General features: G+C 43.0%; 1 protein-coding gene across 4 annotated transcripts in view; it reads left to right on the top strand.

Annotated features, from left to right (window-relative positions):
• Positions 1–26,732, top strand: part of lmbr1 (limb development membrane protein 1) — a 261,948-nt gene that overhangs the window by 66,801 nt on the left and 168,415 nt on the right. For 3 of the 4 annotated variants that reach the window (XM_085987540.1, XM_085987538.1, XM_085987539.1), the window contains one exon: positions 12,917–13,020. The exons of the other annotated variant lie outside the window; for it this stretch is intronic. In XM_085987540.1, coding sequence (XP_085843666.1) covers positions 12,917–13,020 — 104 coding nt within the window. The remainder of the gene's footprint in view (positions 1–12,916; positions 13,021–26,732) is intronic. 4 annotated transcript variants of the gene reach the window in all.

The following is a 26,732-nucleotide window of genomic DNA, read 5'->3' as shown; positions in this document are numbered from 1 at the left end:
GTTGGTGTCATGCACCAAGATACCAACAGAACTCGGTGAGGAGGCATTCTCAGTGCGCTAGTTTAAAAATTTAATTCTGCTCCATGTATGGTTTTGATGGGATGCGTGGTCACGATAATGAATATTGATTTAATAATTCTAATTTCCATTGTTGGGGCTGGTCTAATACTGTGATGCAACCGTATGCTTTTTATTTAGAGGAGAAAAAAAAACTTGGGAACATACAAAAAAAGGAAAGATAAAAACCAGCCAGTCCATCAGGCCTATACTGGCATCCTCATCGCCCCCCCCCCCCCCCCCACCCATGCAGCCACATAATCTACTGGAGGAGGCAAAAGAACAGGAAAGAAGCCTTGGACCAATTTGGGAAAAAACTGGCAAATTTCTCTCTGACCCCCAAAGGCAATCAAACTAATTCCAGGAGACCATGGTGATTGAGCGATATATCCCCCTATACCTGCCTGCCTTCTATATGCAGTTATGCTGGCCACTCTTGGAAACACTCTCGGTTCTCCTTTTGAATGTTTGCTGCAAATCTGCACGCCTATCTGCACTCAATTCAACTAGGTTGGTGAAGGAGACCTTTTCCAGAGGCCATGTTGAGATTTCTGACTAACCCTTCTCTGCCCAGGTGGTCATACAATGCATCTCTAATGAACCCTTCTAGCAACCTGCCTCTAACCAAAGTCAAACTAACGGGTTCGGTATTTCCTGGTTCTGACTTCATTCCACACTTAAATATTGGCACCACACGGGCCTCTCTCCAGTGCCTGGAAACAAACCCAGACCCTAGCGAGCTGTTAAATATGCGAGCATGTCGCTCGCAGAGCACAGCCGCATTTCTTTGAGCACCTTCTGGTGAATGCCCGATTCGTTTTATGATCACTTATTATTCTAGCCAGGACTATAGCTGTATCACTTCGATGTTCTATCATCCTGTGTTGTATTGTTAGTAACCCAGCACAAAGACTGATGCAAAGCAGCCTTTTAAAACCTTTGCATTTATATAGCGCCTTTCATGTACTCAGGATAACTCGAGTGCTTCACAGCAAATAAATTTAGCTCCATCTCCAGGATGTGGATAGCTTGGTTTGGGCTCTAACTTGCAATTGTTGTCATTGGGATGGGAAGTTGACATAGGAGTAAACCTGTCTCTCTCTCTTTGTCAAAACTGCTTATGCAGTTAGAATTTCCTTTTTTTTACCTCCATATTCTTCTCTCATTGGTAAAATCGAATGATTGATTCCTGATCAACTCTACAATAGCTAAAACAGCTTTCTAATTTGAAGGAAATTTTTGAGCAAACTTATTAGACAGTATCGATTGCTGGAGGATACAACGATCTGTGTAGAACTCCATCTTGTGGTGTAACCAAGAATTCATGAAGCTTTTTAAAAAGTCTTGAAATCCTGACCTCTGGTGGTTTGTTCCTCTGGTGATTGAGCCACCGGGCCACTTTTTACGAAACATGTATAAAAAGTGCATTATCTTCATCACCTCTCTTGACCCGTCTACTCCCTCTTTGTTGTCAGACTGCTTGTCTGACATTCAGTCTTTGATTAATCTCAGCTTCCTCCAGCTAAGTATCGTGACAACTGAAGCAATCATCCTCCGATCCTACCACAAACTCTGCGCTCTGGCCACTGATTCCATCCCCCTCCCTGGTCACTTTCTCGGGCTGATCCAGCCTGCTGTCAACCTCCCCTCCTTACTTGAAGTTGGGATGAGTTGATGATCTCCCCTCTGTCAGCAAGACCACCTATTTCCATCTCTGAAGTTTCCTGCCACTGCCTCTACTTCAGCCCATCTGCCACAAACAACTCTTGTAGTACTGGATGAGCAGAAATTTCCTCCAACTAAATATTGGGAAGACCGAAGCCATTGTCTTCGGTCCCCCCCACAAACTCCATTCCCTGGCCACTGACTCCGTCCCTCTCCCTGGCAACTGTCTGAGTCTGAAACAGTCTGTTCGCAACCTTGATGTCAAATTTAACCCTGAGATGAGCTTCCAACCACATAGCCGCGCCATCACTAAGACCGCCCATTTCCACCTCCATAACATCGCTCGACTCTGCCCCTGCCTCTGCTTATCTGCTGCTGAAACCCTCATCCATGCATTTGTTACCTTTAGTTTTGACTATTCCAACGCACTCCTGGCTGGCTTCCCACGTTCTAACTTCCGTAAACTGGAGGTCATCCAAAACTCTGCTGCCCGTGTCTTAACTCTCACTAAGTCCTGTTCACCCATCACCTCTGTGGTCGTTGACCTCCATTGGCTCCTGGTTAAGCAACACCTTGATTTTAAAAATCTCATCCTTGTTCTTAAATCCCTCCGTTGCCTTGCCCCTCCCTATCTCTGTAATCTCCTCTAGGCCTACAACCCTCCGAGATATCTGCTCCTCCAATTCTGGCCTCACGAGCCTCCCTGATCTTAATCGCTCCACCATTGGCGGCCGTGCCTTCAGCTGCCCAGGCCCGAAGCTCTGAAATTCCCTCCCTGAACCTCTCCACGTCTCCACCTCTCTTTCCCCCTTTAAGACGCTCCTTAAAATCTACCTCTGACCAAGATTTGGTCACCTGCCCATATCTCCTTATGTGGCTTGGTGTCAAGTTTTGTTTGACAATGCTCCTGTGAAGTGCCTCGAGATGTTTTACTACATTGAAGATGTAAAGTTGTTGTGGTTTGTCACTTCCAGACTTGATTTACACCAATGCTGTTCTTGCAGGCTTCTCGTCCTACAAACTCCAGCTCATCCAAAACGCTGCTGCTGCTGCCCGTATCCTATTCTGCACCAAGTCGAGCTTGCCTATAACCCCTTCATCGCTAACCTACAGATGTTCCCTGTCGCCCATTGCCTCAAATTTTAAATTCTAGTCCTCGTCTGTAAATCTCCCTCTGCCCTCGTCTCTCCCTCTTCATAACCTGCAGCAGCCCCTTTTGAACCTCTGACTCAGGTCTCCTGTGCATTCCTTCCTTTTGTCCCCTCCTCCACCCTCCCGTTGATTACTTTTCTTTAGCCACCTGGGTCCCACTTTCTAATTTCATTCCCTAAACCTCTCTGTCTCTCCATCTCTTTTTTAAGACCCTCCTTCAATCTATTCTTTAAGCCTTTGGACACCCCATCTAATCTCTCCTACTTTTATTTTGGTGTCTGTTTGTAAAGTGAATCCGGCTGGTAATCTATTTTAAAAGCACAATATAAATGCAACTATTGGTGTTTTTTTTTCTTTCATTGCAATCCAGGCACTTTTTTTATTATGAATTTTCTTTAGTTGTAAAACTGCAAACCATAGATGGAATATGAAAAATCCAAAAAATTACATACCTGTTTAACTTATTTAGTCTCAAGTATTTGTCTTATAAAGCAGACAGTGTTGCATACTTTATTCATCCCATGTGTCGAGATTAGGCCAATTAGTAGCTTATCTCTCATCTTCCAAACAATCAGGATCGACTGCAAACCAATATGGTGGGTATATTGTGTTTAGTCAGAGTTTAAGACTGAATATAACATGCTAGTTATACAGCAAAAACATACGACCGTGACAAGCAGTTGGTATTGTTAGCAGTCCCGATCGGACAGATGGCTGGTGTGCGTGAACAGTTCTCTGGCTTCTGGCCTCTCTCAACTAGAACCTCCTGAGTTGGTGAGCATGGGATCACTCTCGAAAGAGCGTTCGACCAGCCCAACGTCTGCTTGGCTCTTCCCTCCACCGTCTGTGTGGGCAAGCATTCTGGGTGTTTTATTCTCTTTTTAGGGGTGGGCCTGAGGCCAAATTATTGACAAGACCATTTAACCTACAGAGGATCCCCATAAAACTCAGTACCCAATGGGGCATTGAGTTCTTTGTCTTGATTTTTGGATGAAAGCCCTCCCCTACAGGGGTCTCATGATCTCAGCCAGTTTGTCTTATTGTTTAATCTTTCTGAAGATTCTTCCTTTGGAATTTGTGTCTTATCTCCCTGGTCCCTATCCTTCCTGGTACAATTGGTACTAGGCCTGGCCTTGTCCCCTTTCAGTCATAAGGCCCAATCCAGAGCTATCCCACTTCAGCCGGTCATTATCTCACTTTCATCTAGCAAACTGACCCCCATCCTGAGACGAATACCTTAACTCCCCTAAATTCTTTTTATTCTATATCTTTCTATGCTAATTAACTTCTAATTATCTTCACAAGCAGTTTTGTTAAGCGAACTCCAATTCCTACCTTAGTATTATATCATGGTTATTAGTAATAATAGAAGAAACGTAGGCATTGAGCCTTAGTTGGTCCAAGTAGAGATACATAAACAAGTTGAAATCCTAATTTGAGAGCAGCAGATAGTTAGCTTGGAAACAAGATTATATATGTGACCGTCACACTGCAGGGAACCAAATCACAAGCAGATTCTAAGTATCTATCTAATTATTCTAATATTAGTCTGAAGAGACCTTTTGTCTCCAGCTCTAATACAGTCATGTAAATACAGCATTACTCGTGTCCTAATTTTATTCGCATAACCATATACATTTTGGACACCCCTGATTTCTAACACATTAAGGTGCTGCTGAGTATCCGTATATTTAAAGGCATCTGTCTAGAGTACAAATGTGATTGGTGAACTTGCATTGTTCACGGCAGCAACTGTGCTTAAATTCATGTTACTTGTAGTGGCACCAATTGTGATAAAAATGCTATACATCTCTTATAGATATTTTTTCTATCCAGAGGGAAAATATTTCTATTTAGACTGTTTAGGTTGAATTCGATTCATTGAGCGCATTGTGGTACCGTGTGTGAAGGCCCATGTAACCATTTGATAAAAGGGCCTTTGTAAGAGTCATGAAAGTTTAAGAAAGAAAATACTTTAAAATATTGGTTAAATAGTATAATAGTTAATTTACCTGACTGACTTATTGTATTGAGAAACCCCCTCTTTTTTCTTGTTACAATAGTATAGGCTGAGTGACCCCCTTTTATTCTTGCTACAATGGTACAGTCCTTAAACTTGTCACATGGTATCCAGCCATTTTATAGCTCAAGCACCACAAGGCTGGAGAAGGCAGAAGCTTCGAGGGCTGGAGCAATACAGTTTTTGACCGTGTGCGTTTAAACATGTTTTGCTTTGTAATTCTGTTTGTAAGGTGTTACAGTAAACAGTTTAAAGATAAAGTTATGGTTTGGAACGTTTTATTTCGACACGCGTCTACTCGTTGCTAAAGCCTCAAAGCTCAGTGGCTGCATGTTTGGAAATTACGAAGCGCCACTACAGCCTTCTATCTTGGAAACTCTGAGAACAGGCTTTATTTAATAATCCGTAACAATGGTACAAGCCAGCACTTACGTACTTTCTCTCGCTCTCTCGACCCCCATTCTTCCTTCTCCTCCTCATCCAGCCCCACCTCTCTCAAGCTACCTGCCTTCCGTGCTTTGCCTGATATACCCAACTCCCTCCCTATGTATTGGATGAGCGTGAACCTAGGTCCTCGGGCATTATTACACCCAGTATCATAACGGTTCAAGACTTTTACAAAAGCATAATACTGCGGATACTGGCAATCTGAAATAAAAACCGAAACTATTGGAAATACTCAGCAGGTCAGGCAGCATTTGTGGAGAGAGAAACCGAGCTAACGGAGTACGCCTCAGACCCACTAAAAATATCCGCACTTACCTTCAGGCTCGCGGGCTTTAGAGACTTCGGGTCCTGGGCCTCCAGGCGTACGCCTGCGTAAAGGCCCAGGGATCCCAAGGACGCAGGCGGCTTGGAAACTTCCCTGGGATCGTGTAGGCCAGATCCTACAATCAGACAGGAGTATTCCTAATATGCTTATGGAATCGCCATATGCATATTAGGAATCCCCAAATAATTAAATAATTTATACAACTAGACTAAAAATAAATGTTCCCATTTTCAAATTTAAAGTCCCTTCAATAAAGCATATACAATAAAAATAAAAAACTTTGAAAAATAATTTTAAACATTTTAATCCGGGCCAAAATTTCCATAAACTAATTTTAATGTTTGTGCATGATTTTTTATTTGTAATTTATGATTTATATTGACCCTTAGGCTGGTGAAAGCAGGCCCTACACCTGCTTTTACCAGGCGTAAGGATTTTGTGGGCAGTCGTTGGGCAAATAGCCCAGCTTTACACCAGCGAAAGTGATTTTTGAGTTGGTGCGGTTGATCTGTCAAGGTCAACTTTGACAGATCAAGTTCCAGGTTTTCGAGCATGTGGAAACCCGGAAATTAGCGTACGCCGTCATCGGCACTGCAAAATCCGGGCCAACGCTTGACCTGCAATGTTAACTCTCTTTCTCTGTCCACAGATGCTGCCTGACCTGCTGAGTATTTCCAGCATTTTCTGTTTTTAGTTCAAGACTTTTTGTTTCATGAGTTTTGTATTTAAGGCCGAAGATGATGCTGCTGAGGAATGGAACTTGCTATTTGAAATACCAGGGTCAGCATGCTAGGTTAGGTACAGCACAGTTGGATGCAAAGTTAAACTCCATCTAGTCCATGTCTACAAGGCAGCGGGACAGGGAGATAAGGTGGTTAAAAAGGCATATGGGATACTTGCCTTCATTAGAGGAGGCATTGAATATGGCATTGAATATAAGAGCAGGGAGGTTATAGAAACATAGAAGATAGGAGCAGGAGTAGACCATTCGGCCCCTCGAGCCTGCTCCGCCATTCAATGAGATCATGGCTGATCATCCAAATTCAGTACCCTGTTCCTGCCTTCTCACCATATCCCTTGATCCCTTTAGCCTTAAGAAATATATCCAACTCCTCCTTGAATATACAGGAAACTTTCGTTTATCCGGAGGTTAAATGTCCGGAAAGCTCTATCTACCGGCAAAATTCAGGAGTCGGTTCAGATAATTTTTTTTCTTTTCGTTGCTTCTTTTCTCCAGTCCTGGCTCTGCAAGCGTCTCTGTAGCTAAGCAACAGCTTCAGCTAGACGCTTGCAAGCTGCGCCGACTGTTTTGAAGCTGTTGCTAAGCAACAGGGTTTGTTGCTTCACACGGAGCTCTGAGCTCCGTATGTTTTAACATTAGCGCTGGTTTCTACGGCAGTTTTGATCTAACGGCACCAGCTCGGTCCAGTCGGTGCCGGATACCAGAAAGTTCCCTGTATTTAATGAACTGGCCTCCACCGCCCTCTGGCAGAGAATTCCACAGGTTCACCACTCTCTGGGTGAAGAAATTCCTCCTCATCTCTGTCCTAAATGGCTTACCCCTTTAGACTGTGACCCCTGGTTCTGGACTCCCCGGCCATCGGGAACATCCTTCCTGCATCTAGTCTGTCCAGGCCTGACAGAATTTTACAGGTTTCGATGAGATCCCCTCAATCTTCTAAACTCCAGTGAGTACAAGCCCAATCGACCCAATCTCTCCTCATACATCATTCCTGCCATCCCAGGTATCAGCCTGGTGAATCTTCGCTGCACTCCTTCCGTGGCAAGAACATCCTTCCTCAGATAAAGTGACCAAAACTGCACACAATACTCAAGATGTGGTCTCACCAAGGCCCTGTACAACTGCAGCAAGACATCCTTGTTCCTGTACTCGAACCCTCTTGCTACGAAGGCCAACATACTATTTGCCGCCTTAACCGCCTGCTGCACCTGCATGCTTACCTTCAGCGACTGGTGCACAAGAACACCCAGGTCTCTCTGCACTTCCCCTTCTCCCAATCTATTGCCATTCAAATAATAATCTGCCTTCCTGTTTTTGCCACCAAAGTGGATAACCTCACATTTATCCACATTATAGTGCATTTGCCATGTTTCTGCCCAATCACCCAACCTGTCCAAATCGCACTGGAGTTTCATGACATCCTCCTCACAGCATACCCTCCCACCCAGCTTTGTGTCATCTGCAAATTTGGAGATATTACATCCAATTCCCCCGTCTAGATCATTAATATATATTGTGAACAGCTGGGGTCCTAGGACCGATCCTTGCGGTACCCCACCAGTCACTGCCTGCCACTCGGAAAATGACCCGTTTATTCCAACTCTTTGCTTTCTATCTGCCAACCAGTTCTCTATCCAAGTCAATACCTTGCCCCCAATCCCATGTGCCTTAACTTTACATGCTAATCTCTTATGCGGGACCTTATCGAAAGCCTTTTGAAAGTCCAAATACACCACATCCACTGGTTCTCCCTTATCTATTTTGCCAGTTACATCCTCAAAAAAATTCCAGTAGATTAGTCAAGCACGATTTACCCTTTGTAAATCCATGTTGAATTTGTCCGATCCTGTCGCTGCTCTCCAAGTGCTCTGCTATTACATCTTTTATAATGGACTCTAGCATTTTCCCCACTACCGATGTCAGGCTTACCGGTCTATAATTCCCCGCTTTTTCTCTACCACCTTTTTTGAATAGTGTGGTAACATTAGCTACCCTCCAATCCATGGGTACTGTTCCAGAGTCTATCGAGTTTTGGAAGATGACCAGCAATGCATCTACTATCTCCAGGGCCACTTCCTTAAGTACCGTAGGATGTAGATTATCAGGCCCTGGGGATTTAGCGGCTTTCAGTCCCGTCAACTTCTCCAACACCATTTCCCTACAAATACTAATTTCTTTCAGTTCCTCCCTCTCATTAGTCCCTATATTCCCCGACATCTCTGGGAGGTTATTTGTGTCCTCCTTCGTGAAGCCAGAACCAAAATATGTATTTAATTGGTCTGCCATTTCTTTGTTCCCCATTATAAATTCCCCTGATTCTGACTGTAAGGGACCTACGCTTGACTTCACCAATCTTTTTCTCTTCACATATCTATAAAAGCTTTTACAGTCAGTTTTTATGTTCCCTGCAAGCTTACTTTCATAATCTATTTTCCCCCTCTTAATTAATCCCTTTCTCCTCCTTTGCTGAATTCTAAACTGCTCCCAATCCTCAGGTTTGCTGCATTTTTTGGCCAATTTATATGTCCTATCTTTTGATCTTATGTTATGCAGGCCAGAGGCTGGGAATTCTGCGGCGAGTGTCTCACCTCCTGACTCCCCAAAGCCTTTCCACCATCTACAAGGCACAAGTCAGGAGTGTGATGGAATACTCTCCACTTGCCTGGATGAGTGCAGCTCCAACAACACTCAAGAAGCTCGACACCATTCAGGATAAAGCAGCCCGCTTGATTGGCACTCCATCCACCACCTTCAACATTCCCTCCCTCCACCACCGGCGCACTGTGGCTGCAGTGTGTACCATCTACAAGATGCACTGCAGCAACTCGCCAAAGCTCCTTCAACAGCACCTTCCAAACCCGCGACCTCTACCACTTAGAAGGACAAGGGCAGCAGACGCATGGGAACATCACCACCTACAAGTTCCCCTCCAAGCCACACACCATCCTGACTTGGACCTGTATCGCCGTTCCTTCACTGTCGCTGGGCCAAAATCCTGGAACTCCCTTCCTAACAGCATTGTGTGTGTACCTACACCATATGGACTGTAGCGGTTCAAGAAGGCGGCTCACCACTATCTTCTCAAGGGCAATTAGGGACGGGCACCAAATGCAGGCCTAGCCAGCGACGCCCACATCCCATCAATGAATAAAAAAAAATCCCTAATTTCCCTTGTTAGCCACGGTTGAGTCACCTTTTTTTGATTTATTTTTATGCCAAACTGGGATAAACAAATTCTGTCGTTCATCCATGCGATCTTTGAATGTTTGCCATTGCCTATCCACCGTTAACCCTTTGAGTGACATTACCCAATCAATCCTACCCAACTCTCGTCTCATACCATGATAGTTCCCTTTATTTAAATTCAGGACCTTAGTCTCTGAGTCAACTACTTCACTCTCCATCTTAATAAAGAATTCTATCATATTTTGATCGCTCTGACCCAAGGGGCCTCGCACAACAAGATTGCTAATTAATCCTTTCTCATTGCATAATACCCAGTCTAAGATGGCCTGATCTCTAGTTGGTTCCTCGACATATTGGTCCAGGAAACCATCCCGTATGCACTCGAGGAATTCCTCCTCCACAGTATTGTTAATAATTTGGTTAGCCCAATCTATTTGTAGATTAAAGTCACCCATGATGACTGCTGTGCCATTATTGCACGCTTCTCTAATTTCCCTTTTAATGCCATCCCCAACCTCTGCATTACTGTTTGGGGGTCTATACACCACTCCCACTAACGTTTTCTGCCTTTTGGTATTTCTCAGTTCTACCCATACAGATTCCACATCATCAGAGCCAATATCTTTCTTTACAATTGTGTTATGATGGAACTGTACAAAGCACTAGTTAGGCCACAGCTGGAATACTGTGTGCAGTTCTGGTCGCCACACTATAGGAAGGATATGATTGCATTGGAGAGGGTGCAGAGGAGATTCACCAGGATGTTACCTGGGCTGGAGCACTTCAGCTGTGGAGAGAGACTGGACAGGCTGGGGTCGTTTTCCTCAGAGCAGAGAAGGCTGAGGGGGGACCTGATTGAGGTGTACAAAATTATGAGGAGCATAGATGGGGTAGATAGAAAGGAACTTTTCCCCCTTTTTAGTAGAGGGGTCAATAACCAGGGGGCATAGTTTCAAGGTAAGGGGCAGGAGGTTTAGAGGGGATTTGAAGAAAGACTTTTTCACCCAGAGGGTGGTTGGAATCTGGAACTCACTGCCTGAAAGGGTGGGAGAGGCAGGAACCTTCACAACATTCAAGAAGCTTTTAGATGAGCACTTGAACCACCATAGCATACAAGGCTACGGACCAAGTGCTGGGATTAGAATAGACAGGGCTTGATGGCCGGCGTGGACACAATGGGCCGAAGGGCCTCTTTCTGTGCTGTATAAATCTCTCTCTGACTCTGACAATATGCCTCTAACCTAACCTCTCAACAGCATCACATTTTGCACCAGTGTCGCATTCTTTGGTTTCTACATCAACTGTTCTGTAACCTTTTTGTCTGATCTTCCTAGTGCAGTGCTGAATTAGGAGCAATTTATCGCTGTGGGTTAATGGCCACTCGTATTTAAACTGCTCATACCCATTCATGTAGGACCCTTGCAGGCCTCAGACAGATGAGATTTTCATTTCACTGGTCTGGACCTGAAATTAGGTCCGTTTTACATATTCAAAATAAACAAATACTCCATTTGAAGAGAGATCCGCTTGAATTGTTCGTTTCTTTCTGGCTCTCTGTGATAAAATATTTCTTAAATTTATAGCTTCTACTTTGCTGCAAACTATTAATAAATATCATTAGATGTAAAGTAATACTTGAGATGAGAGCTAGAACCTGATTTAGCTTGAATATTCAAGTGCAATATTTGGAGAAATAATGTGAATGGTGGAATTCTGTATATACTCTGGATTTTATTGAATATCCTGCTTTGCAGCAAAAAACCAGCAGGTGGCGGTAGTGCACAGCAGCACTAAAATTCAGTGTCTTTTGTTGTCGTCTGCCACAACTTTCTAAGTTTTGATTCGACAGTAATCCCCAATGTTTGAGATAAGAATGTGAAGTTAAGAATCTTTCTAAATACATGGGGTCTGACATTTCTTGGGCTCTGCTCTGCTTGTGTCAGTGTAGTGGACTGGGACATTGGCTCCTCGTCTGCTGTGTGACTCCGTCCCAAATTGGGATCAGGGTCATCATTGAAATATGGGGATAGGCATCAGTGCCATTTCTGGTGTTACTGGGCCATCTTCACTGTGGAGGGCCAGGAATGTCTAAACTGCTCATTGCTGTTAGCTTAAAGAAGCATCTGTTCCAGCCGAGGATCATTTGAAATCATGAAAAAGTTCAAAGTTGCTTCTTCCCAAAAGTGATTGCTTATTCTTGGGAACCTGGCAATTTCAGCTTTTTGGGCCCCACTATTATCAGGATCTGATCCTTGCATGCAGGCGCACTTTGCGTTGGGGGTACTGGAGGCAAAACTAGTGGGATTTCTTATTGGACAGGGGGGCTGTGGGCCCGAGGAGTGCCCACCGCCACTTCTGGTGGAATTTCCATATATAGGAAAAAGGACAGAGACCTGGCAGAAATGTGTCCCACCCCAAATTACAGCCTGCCTGCCCAAATAGCCCTCGAGTCCTAGAATTTCAGGGTCTTGGTTCTTTAAAATGTTGCCTAATGTAATGGGATGTTTGGAAAAGGGAAGTTTAGGCTTATTCTAGTCTAGGCAGAAATGACCTGGGAACACTCACAGAGGCAACTTCCTGTATGGGGGTTTTGTGATGTGATATGATGCTGCAATATTGGAAGCTTCTTCCATGTGACTAGCCCCTTGCCCCGGAGCATCAATGAGTTATTCCTAGCACACTAAAGAGTTTGAGACTCCTCCAAGAGATCATCACATACTATGTAAGCTTAACATTGGACTAGGATTGTTCCTGGGACTGTCTGGGATTTTTGTTAAAATTTAACTTTTGCTCTTTTGAGAGAGTCGGTGCTCCCATCTGTACTCTCAACAATGTATGCACGGCTGGCTGGTAGGGGAGCATGCGCGTAGAATCTTTGTCACTGGGGAGAGTATAATATACTGCCAGAAGTATAAATCTAATCTGCTGGCTTCTCCTCACACTGTACAGTCTTAACACTTGATAATGTAACAAAACTCTTATTTTTTATTTTAAATATCCATCTTTGGCACCATATTAAAATAGCCTTGCCAAAAACGAAGCATTTAATTCTTTGAGAATTGAAGAAGTAAACTTGTGAACTGGTGCACTATTATAACTTCTAAATTTGATTCTAGTTCCGTTGCCACTTTTATTGTTCTGTGTGTGTTTGTTTTTATGTGCTTCTCATCCTGAAGAGGAAGGTGGTGAATTAATTGTGTAGAGTGTAACAGATGTAATTGGTTTAATAACACTTCACTGTATAAGCACATCACTATTTTGTTTTAGGGCTATTGCATGATCTCTTAATTATGCAAAATAATTTTGGTTGTGTTTACTCTAGGACTGTGGAATCTTGTATCCCTGTTCTCCAACCTTTCCCTGTTTGTGCTGATGCCTTTTGCCTATTTTTTCCTGGAATCTGAAGGATTTGCTGGATCAAAGAAGGTACGTCTTTGTTTTTGAATAATTATTTTTAGTTGTTACAGTAGCTGTGTGAGAGAACTTAATGGAATAAAGGTACATAGAAACATAGAAGATAGGAGCAGGAGTAGGCCATTCGGCCCCTTGAGCCTGCTCCGCCATTCAATGCGATCATGGCTGATCATCCAAACTCAGTACCCTGTCCCTGCCTTCTCTCCATATCCCTTGATCCCTTTAGCCTTAATAAATATATCTAACTCCTTCTTGAATATATTTAATGAATTGGCCTCAACTACCTTCTGTGGTAGAGAATTCCACAGCTTCACCACTCTCTGGGTGAAGAAATTCCTCCTCATCTCAGTCCTAAATGGCTTACCCCTTATCCTTAGACTGTGACCCCTGGTTCTGGAATCCCCGACCATCGGGAACATCCTTCCTGCATCTAGTCTGTCTAGTCCTGTTAGAATTTTATACGTTTCAATGAGATCCCCTCTCATTCTTCTAAACTCCAGTGAGTATAAGCCCAATCTCTCATAACGCTTGCGTTGTATGTACATGAATTGAAACTAGTGGTAAGACAGTAAGTCTCGACCCTCCTCAAAAAAAGCCAGCCCCTTGACATGAGTTGCTCAAATATGGGTTCCAGTCATTGTTGAGAAGGCTTTTGTTTTCACTGTTGACTAAAGAGGACTCCTTTTGAACTTGCCTACATTTTCACTCAACAAAAGCTGCGACTCGCAAGAAACTGTTTCTAAAGGCAACACCTTTTTGGTACAACTGGAGACCGAGTCTGGGCTAGGCTGGAGATGTTACAGGTCATACATACTTCAAAAATCAAAAAGTAAGAAACTACTGGAAATACGGGGTTAAATATATATGTTGCTTGCAGGTTGGTAACTAGCTTTGTGTTTCAGCCCCAAAAAGCCAACAAATAAACTTATTTTTTCTTGACGATTGGAATTTCTAGCTCTTCAGCATTATCGCTGTTTGATGGTGGCCTAGTTGGTGAGTGTTCAGCTGCAACGGTGTCTACTCTAATTTCACTTGATGGCCTCTGACTCCTGGTACCTTCGAGAGAGATCTCATCTGCCAGTGTACACTGGGAAAGATGTCAGTGATAAAGCAATGACCTCTAGATCATCATAACTCGCTGTTTAAAAAAAAATCTCCTAATTTCCCCTCTGGTTCTTGTTTCCCAATTATCTGAAATCTGTGTCCTCTGGTTACTGACCCTCTTGCCAATGGAAACAGTTCACCTTTATTTATTCCATCAAAACCCCTCATAGTTTTGAACATTTCTATTACATCTCCCCTTAACCTTCTCTGCTTTAGGGAGAACAATCCCAGCTTTTCTAGTTTTTCCACATGACTGAAGTCCCTCATCCCTGGTATCATTGTGGTAAATCTGCTCTGCACCCTCCTCACCATCCTTCCTAAAGTGTAGTGCCCAGAATTGAACACACTACTTCAGTTGAGGTCTAACCAGTGACGTATAAAGGTTTATCACAACTTCCTTGCTTTTGTTAGAAAAAAAATGAGATTTAAAAATAAAATCTAGCAAAAGGTGTAAGATTATAATTTGGACTATTCAATGCAATGAGAGCTTACTGTTCAACTGGACCTAACTTCTGTGACTTCCATTATCAGTCAAGCCTTTGCGTGCTTTTTGTTGAAAAAGGGCTATGAATTTGTTGCTTGCAAAACAGGAAAAAACATGTTTAACTGTGCTTATAGGGTTTGTGTAACCTTATAACGTGGATCTGGCCGGTTCAGATCTGCTATTTTCTTCCTCTAGTTGCACAGTTGGAGCTTATATTGCGATCATAATTACTGTTCTACAAGCTGAGCGCGACTTGAGCTTAGAATTTAAAATGTCATCTGGAACTTGTGTGACCTGGATTCTCCTTGTCTGTCTTGGCTGTGACCATGCAAAAGTTATGGTTGTATAAACCAGACATCAGGTTGTATTTCAACAGACGGCTTTTAAAATGAACTGAGGTGTTGAGCTGTCCTGTATACAGACAAAACACTTCTCCATATTCATGAATGCATCTGGAAATTTCAAAAATAGTTACAGTTCAAATAATGTTTTTCTTTTGAATAGTTGAAGTGACAGCTTGGGTATGAAATGAAAGTGAGGAACTTTTTAATGTCAGCCATGGCTGAACTGATCGGCAAAATCTAAATGTTTATGGTTGTACTTGGCTTTGTCTGCTAAATTGAGCTGTACAGTAGATTATCTGTTGAACAATTGAGTAAAATTCCAGTTTCTAAAAGCATTAAGAAAGAGCAGCAGATAGCTGCATAGTTAGAAGCAAGTAATATGAAGCCTAGCCATATACAGAAACAAGTGTCTGTGTTGTGACATTTTGCTCGCATAAATCTGTGAACGTAATCTGGGGGTGATATTATCCACATGTTTATCAAGTCAGATGACATCAGCATCCTAACCCATTATCCCAATTATCCAGACATTACAAAACACTGAACTCAAATGTAGCAGCTGTGAGTTTGAGTCTAAGTAAAACGCTTTTTTGAAAAAAAAAAAGTCTATTAATAAAGAGAGCAGTATGAAAATTGCAGTGATTTCCTTGCCTAATTAATTAGATCCACCAGATGGAAGTGAAGAGGCCAATATTGGTGCTCAAAATGTCTATAAACCTGAGCAAAAAGACAGCACAATGGATGAGAAAAAAAGATTTTTAATACACTTCAATCCTGTGTCGCAGTTTGAGATTGTCCTGGTTTGCATCCCTTTTGGCAAACTTACATAAAACTGACCATGTACTGTATTTTACGACCAGATGACTTTTTTTGTAGTGCTCATTGAAGTTAATTTGTATCAGACCCATATTAAAGAGACTTCAAAATCAGTAGGAAGTAGAAGTCTGCTTTGTCAGTTTGTTTCATTGCATTCTTTCATTTTTTTTTAAAAACTTGTTTTCTTCTCCCCGTTGATGATCCATAAATTGTTGTTAAAGACTGATTACGGAAGCACTGCTTTGTGTTAATAGCACGTGCATATTTTTGCTGTTCATTTGGCCAGTGAAGGAGATGATACTAACCACATTGAAAAACTGATGGAAAAAAACCAAAAAGCTATTTTAAGGAAAAGAAAATCCTGTTTAAATTTAAGTACAAATTGATTAAATTTTTTTGAATAGTTTTATGGTGCGGTGTCTTACAGTGTAATTTAAAAAATTAAGTTGTCAGAAGGTCGGATTTCATTTTTAAGGACAGAAACATTGCTGTTAAAGTCCATATGATTTCAAGTCATTGCGACTTTAACATGAGTTTTTATTTGATTGAGATGCATGGAATTTCAATTTATGATATCTGGAATTCTTTGTAGCATGGTTCTGTACCCTTTCAAGGGCAATAGCATCTTTCCTTTGCAAGTAAATTACATGTTTCAGACTATTTCATGCCTAAACAGTTTGCAATTGCTACTTTAACTTTTATGGATTTTTTGATTAATTCTGTAAATATGTAGGTGGTTACCCACGTGCCTCTAATATTGCATGCATTTAGTTCTTCGACGTCGGATCCTGACTGGGGTAACCGAGTGAGTGGTAGAGGTGGGTGGAAAGATTAGTTGACTCTGAAAACAGCTCTACTTCTTGTGGTTTTAGCTACGAACCTTCATCTGTCCAGTGATAGAATTAGTTTAACCCTGTTTGTTAGCTGCAAAGAAAACCTAATCCTTGCTTGTGTATTCAGTGCAGGCCCAAAATCATCCACACCAAAGTTCTGGATGAGGATATCCTACTCTATCTCGGCATAGACATTTTCCAACATCCAGGAAACATGGCTGGGTTGTCAGTCTTGCTTATATAAAGGGAACAGCATCCCAAAATTTTACTTGATTAAGCCAAACCTCTATGCTTGTGTCAGGAACATAAAAAAAACTATAACTGCACCTCAACATCAGTATCAACCCAAAAAGCAGGTGCTGCCAAAGCTTTGCCGACAGCTGCTTCTATTTGTGGAACTCTGTGCCTTGTATGTCTTGTGAAGATAATCCTCAACCAAGATTACTGGCGTACGCATTAAGCTATTGGAAAACCTGTAACTTTCCTGCAGTAGCCAAGTACAGTTCCTTTGATTTATCTCAAAGCAGTCTCAATTCATCATGCGCTCTCTCTCCTCTGAGTTCATTAGCCTCCTATCCTCCCTTATCTCTCCCTCCATGTAATCTCCCCAACCCATATTCACTGCCACCCCCTCGACCTTGCCATCTCTCGTGGCCTTGCTACTCCCATTGTGTCAATCGCAGATAAGGCCATCTCTGACCACGTCCTCGTATCGCTCTCCACCCACATCCCATCCCCCCCCGCCCCTCCCCCCCCACCCAACAACCCTACTTCCTTCTGCGTCCGTCCCTGGAAACCACTCTCTCACAACTGCACTTATGAAATCCCAACTCATTTGGTCCTCCATTCACCATGACATTTCTGCAGCTACCGATCTCATCCACACCCTCACCACCACCTTTGATGCCCTAGTCCCTATTAAAACAATTACTCTCCCTTGCCCTGGCCGTTCCCCCTGTTACAGTCCTCATCTTCGCTCCCTTAAGTCCAAGGGACGCAAACTTGAATGGATATGGTGGACAACTGGTTTAGCCATTCATCGCCAGATCTGGCTGGACCACATAAAGCATTATCGGATCCTGTTCTCATCTGCCAAAATTGCTCACTATTCCAGAATCATTCTGGTATGCAAAGATAAACCCTGGCTCCTATTCTCTACTGGTACCCGTCTTCTTAAACCCCCTCCCTTGTCTCCTCCACCCTCACCTCTGACAGCAAGTGTGAGGAGCTCATGAACTTCTTTGTCTTTAAGTTTGAGACCATCCATTCAGCTGCCTCTGCCACTTCCCTTCCTTCCCCATGCCCATCGGGCCAAACTTCCTCTAAGGTTCCCCCTGCCCTAGCCCTGAATTCACATCTTTCTCCAGTTTTTCTCTGATGCCCCCTCGTGACCTCTCTGTGCTCATCTTGTCCATGAGACCCACTTCCTGCTCCCTCGACCCTATTCCCACCAAACTGTTGACCATCCAACATCCTTTTCTGGCTCCCATGTTAGCTGACATTGTTAACGGTTTGCTCTCCTCAAGTACTGTTCCCCTCTCCTTCAAATTGGCCATCATCACCCCTCAAAAAAAACAAAACAAAAAAAAAACAACCCTTGATCCCTCCGTCCTTGCAAACTACTGCCCCATCTCCAACCTGCCTTTCTTCAAAGTCCTTGAACGTGTTGTCTCCTCACAAATCCGTGTCCATCTTTCCCGCAACTCCATGTTTGAATCCCTCCAATCAGGTTTCCGCCCCTGCCGCAGTACCGAAACGGCTCTCATCAAAGTCACAAATGACATCCTTTGTGACTGTGACAAAGGTAAACGATCCCTCTTCGTCCTTCTTGACTTATCTGCAGCCTTTGGACACGGTTGACCACTCCATCCTTCTCCAATGCGCCTCCACCGTCGTCCAGCTGGGTGGGACTGCACTCGCCTGGTTCCATTCTTATCTATCCAGTCGTAGCCAGAGAATCACCTGCAACGGCTTCTCTTCCGCAAGGATCAGTGCCTGGGCCTCAGCTATTCACAATCTATATCTGTGGTTTGGATGAGGGGACTAAATGTAATATGTCCAAGTTTGCTGATGATACAAAGATGTAAGTTTTGAGAAGGATGCAAAGAGGCTTCCAGGGGATATAGACAAGCTAAGTAGTGGGCAAGAACATGGCAAATGGAATATAATGTGGAGAAATGTGAAGTTATTCACTTTTCTAAGAAAAATAGAAAAGCAGAGTATTTTTTAAATGGTGAGAGATTGGGAAATGTTGTTGTTCAGAGGGACCTGGGTGTCCTTGTACACGAATCACTGAAAGTTAACATGCAGGTACAGCAAGTAATTAGGAAAGCAAATGGTTTGTTGGCCTTTATTACAAGAGGATTTGAGTATAAGAGTAAAGACGTCTTACTGCAATAATATAGGGCCCTGGTGAGACCACACCTGGAGTATTGTGTACAGTTTTGGTCTCCTTACCTAAGGAAGGATATGCAGTACAGGAAACTTCGCGATATCTGGCACCGACGGGACCGAGCTGGTGCCGTTAGATCAAAACTTCCGGATAGACCAGTGCTAATGTTGAAGGATATGGAGGTTTTCATCTCCGTATCTGACAACAAACACTGTTGCTTAGCAACAGCTTGTAAACACTCGGCCCGTACCTTGGAAGCATCTCTGAAGCTGTTGCTAAGCTACAGAGACGCTTTCCACAGCCTGACTGTTTATAAAAATTAAAAAAAATGCTAGGGAAGAAAAAAACCTAACAAAACGGCTGCTGATTTCTGCCGTTAGATCGAGGTTTCCGGACATACAACCTCCGGATAAACCAAAGTTTCCTGTACTTGCCATAGAGGGAGTGCAATGAAGGTTCACCAGACTGGTCCCTGGGATGGGGGGATTGCCCTATGAGGACACATTGAGTAGACTAGGCCTATATTCTCTAGAGTTTAGAAGAATGAGAGGTGATCTCATTGAAACATACAAAATTCTTACAGGGCTTGACAGGGTAGATGCAGGGAGGATGTTTCCCCAGGCTGGGGAGTCTAAAACCAGGGGTCACAGTCTCAGAATAAGGGGTCGGTAATTTAGGACTGAGGTGAGGAGAAATTTCTTCACTCGGAGGGTGTTGACTCTTTGGAATTCTCTGCCCCAGAGGGCTGTGGAGGGTTGGTTGTTGAGTATATTCAAGACAGCGATCGATAGATTTTTGAATATTAACGGAATCGAGGGATACGGGGATAGTGCAGGAAAGTGGACTTGAGGTAGAAAATCACCCATGATCTTATAGAATGGCGGAGCAGGCTCGAAAGGCCAAATGGCCTACTCCTTCTCCTATTTCTTGTGTTCTTGTGTTCCCGCTCCCGCATCGTTACCTCTGGTGTCCCCCAAGGATCTACCCTTGGTCCCCTCCTATTTCTCATCTACACGTTGCCCCTTGGCAACATCATCTGAAAACAGTCAGTTTCCACATGTACGCTGACGACACCCAGCTCTACCTCACCACCACTTCTCTCGACCCCCTCCACGGTCTCGTAAGTTGTCAGACTGCTTGTCCGATATCCAGTTCTGGATGAGCAGAAATTTTCTCCAATTAAATATTGGGAAGACCGAAGCCATTGTTTTCAGTCCCCGCCACAAACTCCATCCCTCTCCCTAACATCTGTCTGAGGCTGAACCACACTGTTCGCAACCTTGGTGTCATACTTGACCCTGAAATGAGCTTCCGACCACATATCTGCAGCATAACTAAGACTGCCTTTTTCCACCTCCGTAACCTCACATGTCTCCGCCCTTACCTCGGCTCATCTGCTGAAACCCTCATCCATGCCTTTTTTACCTCTAGACTTGACTATTCCAATGCACTCCTGGCTGGCCTCCCACATTCTACTCTATGTAAACTTGAGGTGATCCAAAACTCGGCTGCCCGTGCCCTAACTCGCACCAAGTCCCGTTCACCCATCACCCCTGTGCTCGCTGACCTACATTGGCTGCCGGTTAAGCAACGCCTCGATTTCAAAATTCTCATCCTTGTTTTCAAATCCCTCCATGGCCTCACCCCTCCCTATCCCTGTAACCTCCCTCAGCCCCACAACCCCCCCCGAGATATCTGCGCCGCTCTAATTCTGCCGCCTTGAGCATCCATGATTATAATCGTTCAACCATTGGTGGTCGTGCCTTCTGTTGCCTAGGCACTAAGCTCTGGAATTCCCTGCCTATACCTCTGCCTCGCAATATCTCCTCCTTTAAGACGCTCCTTAAAACTACCTCTTTGACAAAGCTTTTGGTCACCTGCCCTAATTTTGCCTTATGTGGCTCGTAGTCAAATTTTTTGTCTTATAAGAGCCGTGGGATGTTTTACTATGTTAAAGGTGCTATATAAATAGAAGTTGTTGTTGTTGTTGTTGTTGAGAACATTGGAAAAGTCTAATTATGAGGCAATTATAGTTGCATCTTGGGGTTTCTGCAGCAGAAGAGCATTGGAATGATTCGGATGTAGGGAGAAGGTTGACGTCGGGGTTGGGCAGTGTATTAAGGTTCTGTACTTCTGGGATTAGCTTGAGATGGCAGCTGGCGAGTTGGAGGGATTCAAGGTTGGAGGCACTTGGAGGTTTGTGTGAACTGGATAGCTTTGATTCTGCTGACATTATGCAGGAGGAATGATCCAAGTCTTAAAATTGGCTAGGCAGTTGGAGAACTTGGGGTCAATGTAGTTGGCAGGGAAGTAGAGCTGTTTTGTCTATGTACATGTGAAAGCTGATCCCATGTTCTGGATGATGTTGAGGGATAACCGGTAAATGATGAGGCAACTATTATAGTAGGAGCATGTCTTGTGAATTTTTCCACTGCTGCTGTGGGGACTTTGGGCTCCAAAGAAGATGCAGTCATGGAAGAAGGTTGCATGCTAATGGTATGGGGGCAATGCAACCTCATAAATGCCCAGTGCTGTATATTCACTCGGGTCAGTAGGCATTGAGGGGAATATTTTGTGTTGTGAATGGAGCATTACTGGAACAGCCAGTTGACATTTATGTCATCAACAGTTCTGTGCTGTCTCATATATACCTGCATAAGAGAGACTGCAATAATGATCCCATAGGAAATGAATCAAAAGAAGACCCTTGACATGAATGCACCTCATCAGCATTTATCATCGATACTAGTTATCACTTGACTCTGCAGCCACATCCTCCACCCCTGGAGTGCATTTAGTGGTTGGGCAGAACTCCTATGGAGCAGTTTAGAAAGAACTGGAAATGTCTGTGTCTGTACCCAAAATGCTAATCTACATTTTCTCTTCTATAGATGTGGGGTAGTTGCAGCATTTACTGTTATTTATTTTGATTTCCAATATTTTGTAGTTTTTCCTTTTAAAGGGAAGTTCATGATACCCAAGGAGCAAGCCTTGGAGTGAAGCCTGTAGACAAACAGCAACTGCACAACTGTAACCAAATTATTTCACTTTTATATTTTGCAGAAATGTCACTTTCTTTTTCCTTTACCAAAAATAAAACATTAGTTGTTGAAAGTTAAATGTGACAGGTCATGTGGAATTTTCTGCATTAAAAAAAGGGTAAAGTGAATAAATATATTCAAAAGAAAATAGTATTGTCCAATTGCAAAGTTTATGGAAAGAAGTGGAAAACGAGACTCCCTCATACACCTTGCTCCCTGACTTGCGGCTATAGTCATTTTGGTCATCTATGACTTAGAGATGTCTTGGCATCCTGGCCAGCCTTCCTCCCTTGCCCAGCATAATCAAAACAGATTAATTTTTAGTCTCCTTATTGTTTGTAGGAATTTGCTGTGTGCAAAGTGGCAGGTATGTTTAACTAACAGCATTGACTGTACTTCAAAGTAATTTGTTACATCTTAAACACCTTTGGGGAATTTTCTGAGCTGTGATGAGAAGCTACACAAATGCAAGCTCTCTCTTTCTTTTAGAAACTTTCTGATCACTTGGAGACCTGAGCATTTAAAAATGTTTATTCTCGAGTCCCCTTTTTCTAAAAAATAAAGTTGTTTTTTGTTAGCCTACACCGGCATTTTCTGGTGAAGTATAATGTGGATTGACAATCCTGTGTTTTTACGAGTAGGTTTTTTAAAAAATGAGGTGGGTGTGAACTTTGCACTGTTACAATTTCAGAAGTGAGCCTGAAATGCAGCTGTCCTGGTTTCAGGAGAGGTGTGCTATGTATATATGGCTACATATTTGGGTGAGGGAGGAGCCATAGGATTTGGCAGCAGTTTACAAGATGCATGGAAAGACTTGGGTCTCTGCTAGTGCTGGAACAAGATAAGCTGAGCCATTTACATTTCCAAATACAGCTGAAGATGGGAAAACTGCTTGTAGTGAACTGTAGTTTTATACTGTGAATTTGCTTTTGCAGGTGACCTTTCACGGTGAAGCAAGGCACCTGTAGTCTGACCCACTTTAAAACCATGAAAGTAGAGGCTAACGCCATGATTTGAGCTGAATTAAATATTGTTTCTTTTGGCTATGGAAAGCCGGACATGGTGAGCTTGAACAAATAAGTGAATCATGAAGCACTAAATGAAAGGAAACGCTCCTGAGTTGTAAATGTTTTTGCAGTGATGATTTAGACTCCCGGAAGGTGAAGGCATCAGATGTAACTACACTGTATTAACTGCTATTAGTAAACAAAAAGTGTTCCTTTACACATTTTAAGCTGTGGTATTTAAACTTGTACTCTAAATGGACAATTGATGTAGCTCCTTGACATACATTGTGAGTTAAATGGACAGTTCAGGTTGTTATCTTTACACATCACGTTCTTACTATAATCCTTAATTGGTTTCAAATCTACACGGCGTATTATCAAATAAATAGCTATGCCTGGTGTGTCAGCGTGACTCAGTACTCTTGTTTCTGAGTCAGAAAGTTGAGGGTTCAACATAAGAACATGAGAACATAAGAAGTAGGAGCAGGAGTAGGCCATACGGCCCCCCGGGCCTGCTCCGCCATTCAATAGGATCATGGCTGATCTGAATCTAGACTCACGTCCACTTCCCTGCCCTCTCCCCGTAACCCCTAATTCCCTTATCTGCTAGGAAACTGTCTATCTCCATTTTAAATTTATTTAATGTTGCAGCTTCCACAGCTCTCTGGGGTAGCAAATTCCATAGATTTACTACCCTCTGAGTGAAGAAGTTTCTCCTCATCTCAGTTTTGAAAGGGCAGCCCCTTATTCTAAGATTATGCCCCCTAGTTCTAGTCTCACCCATCAGTGGAAACATCCTCCCCGCATCCACCCGATCAAGCCCCCTCACAATCTTATATGTTTCGATAAGATCGTCGCTCATTCTTCTGAACTCCAATGAGTAGAGTCCCAACCTACTCAACCTTTCCTCATACGTCAACCCCCTCATCTCCGGAATCAACCGAGTGAACCTTCTGTGAACCGCCTTGAGAGCAAGTATATCTTTTCTTAAATATGGAAACCAAAACTGCACGCAGTATTCCAGGTGTGGCCTCACCAATACCCTGTATAACTGCAGCAAGACTTCCCTGTTTTTATACTCCATCCCCCTTGCAATAAAAGCCAAGATTCCATTGGCCTTCCTGATCACCTGCATACTAACTTTTTGTGTTTCATGCACCAGGACCCCCAGATCCCTTTGTACTGTAGCACTTTGCAGTTTCTCTCCATTTAGATAATAACTTGCTCTTTGATTTTTTCTGCCAAAGTGCATAACCTCACACTTTCCAACATTATATTGCATCTGCCAAATCTCTGCCCACTCACTTAGCCTGTCTGTCCTTTTTGCAGGTTTTTTATGTCCTCCTCACTCACTGCTTTCCCTCCCATCTTTGTATCGTCGGCAAACTTGGATATGTTGCACTCGGTCCCTTCCTCCAAATCGTTAATATAGATTGTAAAGAGGCCCGCTCCAAGACTTCGTAGAATCATAGAAAGTTACAGCATGTTGTGCCTGCATTGGCTCTTAGAAAGAGCAGTCGTACTTAGTCCCACATCCGCGCTTTTTTTCCTGTAACCCTGGAAGTTCCTCATCTTCCAAGCATCTGTCCCAACTCACTTTTAAAATTATTTATGGAATCCGCTTCCACCACCTTTTCAGGTAGAGCGTTCTAGATCGCGACAACTCGGAGTGGAACAAAATTGTCCTTATCTCCCCTCTAGATCTTTTGCCAATGATTTTGACTCTCTTACCTCTAGTTATTGACCCACGTGCCAGAGGGGACAATTTTTCTGTATCTACTCTTATCAAAACCTGTCATCATCTTGAAAGCCTCTATTAGGTCTCCTCATAACTGAAGTCCCTCATCCCTGGTAACATCCTGGTAAACCTCCTCTGTACCCTTTCTAAGGCCTTTCCATCGGGCCCAGAATTGTCCTCCATGCTCCAGCTGAGGCCTAAGCCGTGATTTATAAAGTTCTGTCGTCATCCCTTTGCTTTTATATTCTATTTCTCTATTTATGACTTGTGGATATAATCTAAGTCGATGTTTCAGTGCAGCACTGAGGGAGTTGCTATCTTCCAGATGTTAAGCTGTTCAGGTTGATGTTAAGGGTCCCATGGCACCAGCGTGCCTTCTAATTTTTTTTGTAATGAGCGGGCCAGGAACTCCTTTTGAGCACGACATTTCATCTGTGAGCAAATTTTAAAACAATAACAACAACTTTTACAACAACACAACAGCAACCACTTACAAAACACATATACAGTAATGCAATATTGCCACCCCACTGTCTCAAATCATGAGACAATCAGCCAGGGTTCTATACAAGCTTAACATAATTTCTCTGCTTTTGAGTTCTATTCCTCTAGAAATGAGCCCCAGTGCTTTATTTGTACTTTTATGGCTTTTTTTAACCTGCGTTGCTACTTTATGATTTGTGAATCTATACCCCTAAATCCCTTTGCACCTCTACCCCATTTAGACGCTTATTTTCCAAGGAGGAGGTCTCCTCCTTATTCCTCCTCACACTTACCTATATTGAAATTAATTTGTCATTTACATGCTCATTCTGCAAGTTAGTTTATGGTAGAATTAGTTAAAAGCTTTTAGTTCATCGTGTACAAACTCTCTTTAATAAAAAAATTACTTGTCAGAAATGACTGGGATATGAAAGAACTGCATAATAATGCATTAAGACTTCAGAAACGTCACTCGGTTACACGGTTATACATCGACAAACAATCCAAAAGCTCAAGGTGAGCTGAAAGAGGTATATCTATTTATGCAATTTGTATTAATTTTAAAGTTTTCAACGTATTAGCCTATCCCTCATGTCACTATAGCAGTGGCTGCACAAGCAGCAGGTTTCCTATGGCACTGACGTGCTGTACATCCACAGAATTAGAATATGAATCACAATGCAACCAGACAACCAACAAATATAAAGTGCTGCAGTTCTTTAGTTCACAGTATTAAAAAGAATTGAACAAAAACGGGTATCTGTATTTCCAACTTCAGTTACTTCCATTAATAAACGTGGTCTTGAACCAGCACAACCCCCATGTAACATGTCAGAAATGCAGCACTTATTCACAAGTGCAGAAAAACACTTACACAATTTGCGTCACCGAATTAAAAACAAAAACCAGGCAAAGCTATGATTTAACAGAAATAAACATCCATCGTTCTTCTTGGACAGGAGAACCAATTAGACTGACTTAGAAATGTTTACTAATATGTTGACATAAAGATGTTAATTTACGAATTTCGCTTCTAATGTATTTCTCTCAAACAGTCGCCACAATATTAATCCCTGTTCTTATCATGAAAAGTGTTCAATTTTTTTAGGTACTTCCCAATTAAATAGTGGGAAACAAACGTCATTGTGTACTCAATTTTTAATCTCCTATTTCAAACTTTTTTACCGCTCACTTTCCTTTTTTCCCCCCCCCCCCCCCCACAGTCTCTTTCCTTCCCCCCCCCCCCCCCAGTCTCTCTTTCTCCCTCCACCTCCACCCACCACCTCCACCCACCACCCCCACCAGGTAGTTAACAGGCAGTTTTTAGCCTAATCCCTATTTTGAGGGGTTTCGTGTGGGTTTCCCGACGGCTCCAAACCACGCCAGGTAGAGCAGGCGGCCCGTCGGGTTGGAGGGGTAGCGATGTCGGCGCTCAGGTGAGTGATGGGTGCATGAGTGCAAAGTTAAGTGTGTTTGGTGTGT

This window comes from Somniosus microcephalus, chromosome 5, assembly GCF_052327205.1.
Source record: "Somniosus microcephalus isolate GS21.2 chromosome 5, FLI_Smic_1.0, whole genome shotgun sequence".
NCBI lineage: Eukaryota > Metazoa > Chordata > Chondrichthyes > Squaliformes > Somniosidae > Somniosus > Somniosus microcephalus.
Note: the sequence above shows the minus strand (reverse complement) of the source record. Positions and strands in the feature narration are given on the sequence as shown.